The 10,841-nt window shown below is 41.6% G+C and overlaps 1 protein-coding gene across 1 annotated transcript; it reads left to right on the forward strand.

Annotated features, from left to right (window-relative positions):
* Positions 1–6,412: 6,412 nt before the first annotated feature.
* On the forward strand, positions 6,413–9,953 carry LOC131233691 (transcription factor EAT1-like). Its single transcript, XM_058230480.1, has 3 exons — positions 6,413–7,435; positions 8,439–8,858; positions 9,783–9,953. Exons 1-3 carry the CDS (start codon positions 6,413–6,415, stop codon positions 9,876–9,878), a joined length of 1,539 nt encoding a protein of 512 aa, XP_058086463.1. The 3' UTR covers positions 9,879–9,953.
* The last annotated feature ends 888 nt before the right edge of the window (positions 9,954–10,841 follow it).

A 10,841-nucleotide genomic window follows, 5' to 3' on the forward strand; every position in this document is an offset into this window, starting at 1 on the left:
ATCATCCATCACACGCTGTCCGAGTATCAAAGTATTTCTCCAGATTGATTAGATATGATCATGGCCTCTGATCGTTAACCACAAATAATTTGTTATTATTATTATTATTATTATTATTATTAGTATTATTATTAACGGTCCATTAGATGTCCACGAATCTGCGAATTAGGACAATGCATTGAATGTGATCTTGATTAATTTTGACCGATCTATATATACTGTGGCCCACGATGTGGATGGTTTAATTTGAGTTACTGTATGCCATGTGTACCTTGTGAGGTACTGTACGTCATGTGTGCATGGACACGTGGACAGGGACCATCACACACTGATAAATGGACTTGGGTTTGTTGAATTTGGACCAAATTCGTTTTAACTGTCCATCAGATGTCCACCAATCAACCTATCAGGATCCTTAATTTCTTATGATTTGCTTTCTGATCCATCTACACCGTACCCTACGATCTGGATGGTTAATTCAACGGAGACGTATGGCATGTGTAAGTTTCTGGCATGAATGGCTACGGATCATCAATGTACACTGTTGCTCATGATCTGGATGGTTAGTTCGAGGGACATGTATGGCATGTGTTGATTTTCTACACGTATGGCATGGATCATTCTACACTGTCTGCACGTATGGGCATGCATCGTCTCGTGATTTTCTTTCCAACCGTCCATTTTTCTCATACGGGTGTACCTACTGATCTGCCTGACTTACTGGCCAGCCCTTGATCACGTTCATCCCCACCCGCGTGTCAACATCGGCACGTGTGCAATGACCCGCTTCTGCAATCTCTGCTGCCCGGATCACCGTACTATTCCCCGTCTCTACAGTCTACGTGAATATCTTTTCAAGGGATTATTTGATACATAAGCCTAGTTTGGAAATCCATCTACATGCAACTTTCATCGCACATGTGGCATACACGAACTTCAATTCCAACTGCCCAAATCGTGGGTCCCACTGTAGATGAATCATAGGTCTGAAATCAGATCAGTTAAACGATCCTAAACTCTGATCAAAACTTCTGTTTGGTGAAGATCATACCTTCAAAGGATATTAATCCAGAATCATGCAATTTTTTATTATCTAAACTATCTAGAGCAGGTACCACAACCTTCAACGGTCCAGATTTTGGCACAAAACTGCTACAAATCCAGAACTTAAATGCATGGGTATGGATGAACGTACCCTACATAAGTATCAAGTAATTATTCCCTCTCTTTTACTATTGGATAGAATAAGAGGGGGTTGGTGAGAAGCATGGCCCGCATTTCCCAACGAATAACAGCAATGAGAGGAGAGGAAAAAAGAGCGTGGGCGAAGTTGGTAAAAACCATGTGATAGGAGTTGTCTGATGCTCTGGCGGGTAAGGATGCATGATACGCAGGCACTTGCATTTCTACACAAGACTTATACACAACTCAAATCAAACCGTCCAAATCATGTAACCCGCTACAGATAGATTGCAAACCTAACAGATTCTAATTTAATGATTTTAAGCTCTGGCTCGTCAACGTTGCATATAAACCGTTTGATTATTTTTCATGTTGGCCGCCCATAATTGGAATTAAATGACCTTTTAAGGCATTACGTAGCATTTTTATTATTTTATAGACCATCTAAAGTGGGTCCAATTATTTGTACGGTTTAGTTTGATTACACGTGTGTATATCATCCATCAGAGTCTGCCACAATTACAAGGTTTCACTCTGGTTTGACTGGGTTTAAACGTCCACAAATATAAAAATATAAAGTTACAAAACCCTACTCTCAGTCAAAGCCGATATTAAACAAATATTAAATAATAATACCTGCCTTTCCATGCGCTTTACATGAACCCCCTCCATCAAAACAAACTTCCCTGTGTTTGTTCTTTTGTTTTTTTGTTATTCTCTTTCCTGCCCCTTGCTTGGTTAAAAAGAAAAGAAGTGATTTGATACTCTGGCCGAGTGTGACAATCGATGCGCTGGCACTCATGACTGGTACACGTGGCATTGTTAAGTTAAAATTACCTCCAAATTGTGAGACCCACCATAGATAAATTATTATCCGAAAGCCAACATTGATCAAACGAACCTAACCCCTGATTAATTGATATTTTTTCATTGAACTTGGACGGTTTGAAAATTTTCAAATTTAGATGGTCCACTAAATTTCAACCAATCAGCTATTCAGACAATTTGATAAGTGGATTTTGGGGCTTTGGAAGCCATCTGAACTGGGCACGTCATCTGGTCGATTTAATTAACTTAGCCGTGTAAAACGTGTGCAATTTCTAAGCGCACGAGTATGAACTATCACACTCCCTCGAGTATCAAACTTTCGATGAAAAAAAAAAACACAGCCTGATTAGGTTAGTTTGGGCTGCCGTTTTGCATGTCCGTTAATATAAACCCCGGGCCCACAATGATCAATTCAGCCGTAAGTTAATTGACAGGAATGCCCCTGATAAGGTCTGGAAATTGCCTAGATACCCATATGGGTGCCGAGTTACCAGTTTGTCTTTGGTTATGTAATTGACGGTTATCAGGTCCACGAGTGGGCCCAATTCTGTTCATTGGACGGTGATAAGATTGACTATAATGGCAGCTTGTTGTTGGTGTTTGATTCTTATTCGTTAAGCTTTTGTTGGCCATAACAAAACAATGATGTCCCATCGCCAGTGAAACTTATCATTGTCAGATTTTAAAAAGGAAAGATTAGGGTGGGCCCCACTCGTCCTGATCAAGTGCAAAACACGTACTTGTAATGTTTTCAGGCATGCTAAGTTTAGGTGTACATCGAGTCCAACGAGTCGAGCTGGTTTCTGCTCGACTCGGCTTGGCCACTGGTTGACCTCAACTCAATTTCAGCTTTGCTCAGTCCTTGACCCTAGTTGGCTAGCTTGACTCGATCCTCAAGCCTGGCTGGCCAGCTCAGCTCGGCTCAGTTCGGCCAAAAGCTCAAGCCAGCTCGGGCCGAGTTCGAGCCAAAATTAAGCCAAATTTGTCATTGAGGCATTTCCACAAATACCTAGACTACACCTTCAAAATCCACCTGTACGTGAAACAGAAGCAATGATTTTACAAGTATTTTATCAAACACCTTCTAAGTAACATAAAACTAAGAAAAACTAAGAAAAAAAATGTATTTGTTTCATGTACATACCTTCCTTGCCATCGGCCACACTTCGTTGAGTCATTTTGTTAAACACTTGGTGAGCAACATCAATGACAAAGTAATCGTGTCACAAAACTGGTTCAATCCGAGTTCGATTCGAACTGGATTCGATCCGAGTTGAGTCGAGCTGGGGCCTACTCGAACTTGGCTTGAACTCATTTTCGAGCTTAAAAAATCAACTCGACTCGACTTGAACTCAGCTTCGAACTGAGTTGAATTGAGCTTTTTTGAGTCGAGTTGAGCGAGCTCACCGAGCTAGCTCGATTTGTGTACACCCCTAACTAAGTTGGACAAATGAAAATCGACCATTCTTATTATATTTCTCTTTCTTAAGGGCGTAAACAATCATATGACTCGCTGGTATGTGTAAAATAACAATTTTGCCATGGGCTCGGACCGAGTCGGGGTGACTCGCGGTGTCCAGCTGGATAGGGTCCGACTCATCCAAGTGGTCATTCCATAGCTCACACGTATAGACAACTATACCATACCTTGTGGTACCTTGCCATTTTTCCCGCAAACATGTCATCCATTTAGAAAATCAGTTCCACAAAACCGATAGTCCCTCCCTTGAAGATCAAACTAGTTTATTCACTAAGTGGGTTGAGATTGAATGTTGAGTCAAACCATCGTCTATCCTTCGATTCTGATGATGTGGCTCATCTGATGATTCGATTGGCTTGATTCATGTGTGATATTCATAGTGGGACACACTGCTTGAATGGTACCGATTTTCTTTATAATTGACATGTTAGCAGGAAATATGATTGGGTACCACAAGTTTGTTCTTTTAAGGAATCAGCATCATGTGGGAGTCACGTGATACCCAGGCTGTAGTATGACTTAATACTCGGATAAACCCTATGCGGCCGCTATGGTGTGAGTTGTGAGCAGGGTGTTAATGGGCTGGGCTCAGGCCTTCAAAAATCAAAATTTTGAATAGGCCCGGCCTGACTCGATGACCTAGCCTGAAACAGTTTAGAATCTGAGTGATAGGAAGGTTTTTTCAGTGGGCATCATTATCCCCAGTCTTTCCTCCAGTGTGGTCCACTTGAACTTCTAATATAATTTAGTTTTTAGCTCATGCCTGGCTTGGATAAGATACGTATCATGGTAGGTCTCATAGAATTTAATATACTGAGTTACTTAATATGTAATTTGACTTAGTGAGTCCAATATGGAAGCCAAGCCCGACTAGCATGAGGATGAGTAGGGTTATACACGAACCAAGTTAGCTCGGTTAGCTCACTTGACTTAACTTGAAAAGGCTCAATTCAACTCGGTTCGAAATTGAGTTCAAGTTGAGTCAAGCTGTTTTTTGAGCTTGAAAAAATTTCAAACTAGTGTTCGAGCTTGTCCAAGCTTGACTCGACTTGGATTTAACCCCAACTCAATTAAACTTAAATCAAACCAGTTTGGTGACTTGGTTATTTTGATATTGATGTTGCTCACCAAGTGTTTGTTGAAATGACTCAACAAAGTTTTGGCCGGTGGTAAGAAAGGTATGTATACGAAACAAATACCATTTTTTTTTGGATTTTGATGTTGCCTACAAAGTGTTTGGTGAAATACATATAAATAATTGCTGTTGTTTTACATACATTAAAAAAATAAAAATAAAATAAAAATAAAAGTGCATTCTATGTGTTTGTGAAAATGCGACACAGGCTTGATTTTGGCTCAAATTGATCGGCCTGCTGACTGAATTAAGCCGAGTTAGCCCGCCAAGCTAAGTTAAAGCTAGGGTCACCTAGTGGCCAAGCCGAGTCGCAGCTTGGTTTGACTCGTGTACACCTCCAAGGACGAGTCCATTGACCAGTCGGGTGGACCCGACTCTCTTCCACGTAATTGCAACGGACTGGGATTGTCTACAGCACATGTTTTACAAAGCGCGTTAAACACCCAAGCTATGTGGGGACCACAATCCTGTTTATGTAAATCCACCCCGTCCATAAGATGAGAATCCATATTTGAACCGTACATACAAAGGATCTGCTCGGAAGACAATAAGATAGGGCACAACTCTATGGATAATGTAAAATTCTTCATAAAACATTTAATTTCATGTGGTGTGGCCTTGATGAGTTTTCGGGGGAGGCTTTCTTTCCTATTTTCACTTCATCATGGTGACCTACGTCTGATCAATGGGTTTGATGAAAGGCACACACTATGGTGGCCCCACACAAAAATCTATGGTTGGCATCATATCCCCATTGCTTCCCGTGGTGTGGTCCACCTGAGTTCTGAATGTGGCAGATTGCTTTTGTTATATAATATAACGGAGGAAAGAACCTGATGTACGGAGTGGATGTTACGTACAAAACATTGTGGACCCCACATAGATCGGGTGTTGGCGATATTCCGGTTCAATATCAACCGCTCAAACAATACAAAGGTAAAGGCAGTTGGGTGAGTTGAGCAACATGGCATTTAAGTAAATATGTGAAAAAGGAGAGGCAGTTAGAAAGATGGAGATTATAATGATGGGAAATGGAGAGATTGGGAAATGATCGAAGGGACGTGCGTAGACGATCATCACGCGCAATATCGGAATGGAGGAGGAAAGGAGATATGAAAAGTGGGGCCCAAAAGGAGGATGGAATCTCAGTAACTACTTCTCTCTACTTGGAAAGGCAGATTTGGGGAATTCAGATCTCTGAGCTTCCCTTCCCTCTTTCTCTATCAGCAAAAGATCAAATCCCTCTTCTCAGAACTCTCTCCCTCTCTCTCTCTCTGTCTCTCTCTCTCTCTTTTCTTTTCTGTTTTGGCTCTTAGGGTTCTCAAAATTTGCCTTTCTCATCTGGTTTCTTCTTATTTTTGCTTTCTTCCTATGTTTCTCATGATCCCATTAGCTTTCTAGTTCCTCTCTCTCTCTCTCTCTCTCTCTCTCTCTCTCTCTCTCTCTCTCTCTCAACCTTCTCCAGTTCCAACACCTCTTTTTCGGGTTTCTCTTTAGTCTTTAGCCAAAACCATCCAAATTGCATGATTTTCTCTAAGATTTAGATCTCTCCATCAACATCTGTTGGCCTGAGAAGAAGCCCTGGTATTTCTCCACAGGTCTGTAGAGCTTACAAAGACATGATTTAGGCCTTTGGGGCACTCATATAATTATTTTCTCACGTGTCTTGCACCTTGTTTTGAATGATTGATCCCAACCCTTTTATGTTATTTGATGCAGACAAAGGCCCACAAATCAAGGAGCCAAACATCACTATCTAAAATAGAATAAAATAATAATATAAGAAGATGTATGGTGAGTGTGACTACATTGATTCTCATGATCATCACCTACTGCAAGGACCAGTAGTTGATGACCCACCTCAAACTGCCACAAACTTCCCACGCCTAGCAGCCATGGCCAGTAGCAACAGCAACAACAATAACAATAACAACAACGACAACAACAATAACAGCAGCAACAGCTTGGAAGACAACCTCAGGCTATCTAGCTTCTCCTTTGAAGACATCTCCAGAAACAACCCCTCCGAGGAAGCTGGTACCATTGGAATCGACCTCCAACAGCAGCTCGGCTGCGATCTTGAACAGGAATACAACAGCCATCTGATGCAAGAGATGCTAGAAGAGTCCCACCCACCGCTCGATCACCCCAGTTGGGAGTCAGGCCTCATACACGAAATGCAAGATACCAGCATCCACCACCATCTTCACCAACAACAGCACCAATTTCAGCTCCAACAACAAGAACAACAAAATCTCCAACACATCACTTCAGCCCCATTCACAAACTCTCCCTGCGGCCCGCCTGATCTCCTCAACCTCCTACACTTACCGCAGTGCTCGGTCCCGCCAGTTCTTCCAACATCCTCAATTTCTTTCGATGGGGGACCTGCCAGAAGAACAACCAATAACTTCCACACTAGTCTGGGCTTCCTTGGGGAGCTCCCAACAGCCGACAGCACGTCGGCATCGACTGTGCTGTATGACACACCGCTCCAACTGAATTTCCCACCGCAACCGCCCATGTTTCAGGACCTCTTCCATACATTGCCACATAGCTATGAATTGCCGGGCTCGATGGGTGGATCATACTTCGGTGGAGCGGACGATAGGGAGGGGAATGGTGGTGTTTTTAAGGAGGGAAATGGAAGGCAGTTTGAGACTTCAGTTCTTGATTTTAGGAGAGAGATTCCTGGCTTGTGTAAAGGAGAGGTGAGAGGAACCAACCATTTTGCTACTGAAAGGCAAAGGAGAGAGCAGTTGAATGAGAAATTTAAGGCATTGGGATCTCTTGTTCCAAACCCAACAAAGGTATTCCATTCAAATTCAAATTCAAATCACATCTTCTGAAAAACTCTTTTCTTTCAGCTATAGTCAATCATCCACCGTGCATTCTTATGATGTCCAATAGGGCATGGAGCATGATCAGGTATAAACCAAGCATTGGTGCATAGCTTATGAGCTATCTTATACAAACACTACAACAGATCTTAAGAGCACCGTTTGTCTTTCCAGTTTGTACAAGTGGGCCCCATCCTCTTGTGATCCTAACAGTTGGTATTATGGGCCACACCCAGATCAGAAAAATACTAAGACGTCTGAATAGGTGGCCAACAGAGAAGTAGTTGAATGGAAATGCATCAACGGTTCCCATTCGACCAACATAGAAGGCCAACTACTCCATGGCCAATATCTTCCAATATAGGGAACTTTTTGTATTGACTATCCATCCATGGTGATTCCCACCACATCAACGTTTTGGATCATCGAAGCATGGGCCCCATTTGTACTGATTGAAAACCCTAACATGCTTAGTGTACAATCTCTAGGCCTTAACATGGCAATGTGCAACCTCATTCTACACTGAGAGTTTGTAATTTATATACAATGCACTAGGGTTTTCATTTCGTACAACTGAGAAATATGGTCCACTGATCTAAGCCATTGATATTTTGGGCCCAGTGTCGATATCCATGAACTAAAAATCTCCCAGATGAGAAAGATCCTAATCATTCAACTGACGGCCTGCTGATAGCTAAAAAGGAATGTGCATCAATGGTTCAATTTAGCAAAGGCCAAATATTCTATGGTGCTTGGACCATCTAAGGTTGGTCCCCACAGTATCGATGGTTTGGATAAATGAAACCATGGGCCCCACTAGTACAGATTTCCAGTCTAGGGAGTTTTCTGCTCTTTTTTCAAATCTCTTCTGCTTGGATTATTTCTACATTTGATCTTCCTTTCTCTATTACCATCCATTGATAAATTCTATCTGATTTGCATTTTTTTTTCCTTTCTTCTTCTGAATTAAAAGACTGATAGAGCCACAATTGTCGCTGATGCGATGGACTACATTAAAGAACTTCTACGAACGGTCGATGAGCTTAAAATATTGGTGGATAAGAAGAGATGTGGGTGGGAAAGGAGCAAGAAATGCAAAATGGATGATGAGGCGGCCCCTGCTGACATTGAGAGCTCATCGATGAAGCCTCTGACCGATCGCGAGCAGTCATTCAATGGACCGCTGAGAAGCTCTTGGCTGCTGAGGAAGTCCAAGGACACCATTGTCGATGTCCGCATCATTGATGATGAGGTGAACATCAAGCTCACGCAGCGGAAGAAGATGAATTGCTTGCTCCTAGTGGGGAAGATCATCGACGAGCTCCAGATGGAGCTGCTTCAGGTGGCCGGCGGCAACATCGGTGTTTATTACATCTTCATGTTCAATACAAAGGTCATTACCATACCCTTTGAATACTTTGATTATTTCATTCAGGTTGTCCAAATTGTGAGGCCATTTATCAAATATTCCAAACCATGTGTTCTATCAAATAAATGGTTGAAAATGAAACTGTCCATGACCCATGTTCATTGAGCTAGATCAGATATGGTTCGGATCATTTGATCGGTGTGGGTTTTGTTCTTGGTTCCATCCAACAATTTCAGATATCTGGATTGATTTGCATGAATGCCACATCAATGGTGGACGAGGCACACCACTTTTATCAAAATGGTGGTGTACTATCACTGTAATTTGGCTCCTCTGAATCTTTTGCAACATACGATGTAGGAAGAGCATGCAACATCTGAGCTGTGTGAGCCCATCGTGATGTGTTTGTGTCACATCTACTCCGTTCATCATTTGAATAATCTCATGATACGACCTGACCCCAAAAATCAGCTGATCGAAAACTTGAGTTGGCCACAATACAGGGAGCAGTTTGGGATGGGGATGGGGAAGCCCACCATAGAAATTTTCCTCGGTCCACTGTATTGTTTATATGCCACCTAACCCATCCATCAGGTGAGTCCCATTAATATGAAGAGACATTAGAAAACAGAGTAAAAAAAAAAAAAAAAAAACCTCAGGTGGGACACACAGGAGTGAATTTAGAGTTGTAGGTTGATTTTATTTTGTTCCCGTGGTGTGGAAAAACTGAGTCTTGTACAGAGCTGATTTTTATCAGTACAATGAATATAGAGGTCGGAGAACTGATGGACAGAGTGGATGTTACGTACATCATGGTGGACCCTACGCATGGTTCTACTCATGGGAGTAAACAGTACAGGCAGTTGTACCTTTGTGGTAGAAAGAAAGACTCTTAAAAAGGTGACAAATAGCCAATCCCTTGGTTAATGTGTGGTGGTATTTCTACAGATAAGTGAAGGCTCTTCTGTGTATGCAAGTGCAATAGTCAAGAAGCTGATTGATGCTCTTGACAGTCAACATCCAGCATTTCCAGCTAGCTTTTAGGGTTTCAGATGTGATACTGAAATTGGGTGTATGTCCTTCTCACTTGAAAGGTGGTGTTACAGGTATGATTTGAAATGCAAGGATTTTTCCTTCCCCCCTCTTTTAGGTTTCAATCTGAACTACCACCATCATAGCATTAATGTCCACTTAAATTGAAGTTTTTTTTAAAAAAACTTTTATATAACTTCAATTTCTAGTATAATTGATTATTACAATTATCTGTACCATGCATCATGTGGGGGCCATCATTGATTCAACACTAACAGAAGTGACCTTGATAGCCTATCCCAACCATCTAATAAATGGACTTTTCTCTACACTGAATGTTAGCTGTTGATTATTTGGCTTTGAATGGATGTTTGTACGTGATGGTTGAAAGGGTTAGCATGATCCAAACAGTGTGATATTTGGGATATGGCCCATTCATAATTTGACCAGTTGAATGAACAGTTCCAATGTAGTCTACGTGTGACACATGCGAAGCTTCAAACGCATGGATAACAAGTTTAGATGCATGTTTGTGTGCACACACATCCATGTCTTTGTTATATTCATTTATAAGTTGAAGCAATACACATAGAACAAGGAATGATACTTGCCCACTTGCAACTGTGCATCTGAAATCACCTGCATCAGATGTTCCACACGTGTCCTGTGACATCCGTGTCGGTGAACTAGGTTCACCAACCTTGCAAAGTTGTTAATGTATGCCCCAAAGAAAATTCACATCAGTTTTTGTTGATTGATGTCTTAAATCTGTAATTTAATAGGTCTGTTGATGACAGCTCGATGTCATCAAGCAGACTTCGATGTCATTGAAGAATGGTCAATGCTACGAAAAAGTTCAGAAATTTTATGATTGGTTGTTGGATACTATAGGTGCCTTGTTGGTTGCGAGTTTGATACCATCGACGAGCCGTTGATGACATCGAAGTACCATCGAAGTGCCATCAAGAAAATCTG

The sequence above is a fragment of the Magnolia sinica genome, chromosome 18 (assembly GCF_029962835.1).
Source record: "Magnolia sinica isolate HGM2019 chromosome 18, MsV1, whole genome shotgun sequence".
Classification (NCBI taxonomy): Eukaryota; Viridiplantae; Streptophyta; class Magnoliopsida; order Magnoliales; family Magnoliaceae; genus Magnolia; species Magnolia sinica.

Coding starts and splice junctions, on each gene's coding strand:
- LOC131233691 (XM_058230480.1), top strand. CDS start 6,413: ATGTATGGTGAGTGTGACTACATTGATTCTCATGATCATCACCTACTG. Junction 7,436..8,438: donor TTGTTCCAAACCCAACAAAG/GTATTCCATTCA, acceptor CTGAATTAAAAG/ACTGATAGAGCCACAATTGT. Junction 8,859..9,782: donor TCTTCATGTTCAATACAAAG/GTCATTACCATA, acceptor GTATTTCTACAG/ATAAGTGAAGGCTCTTCTGT.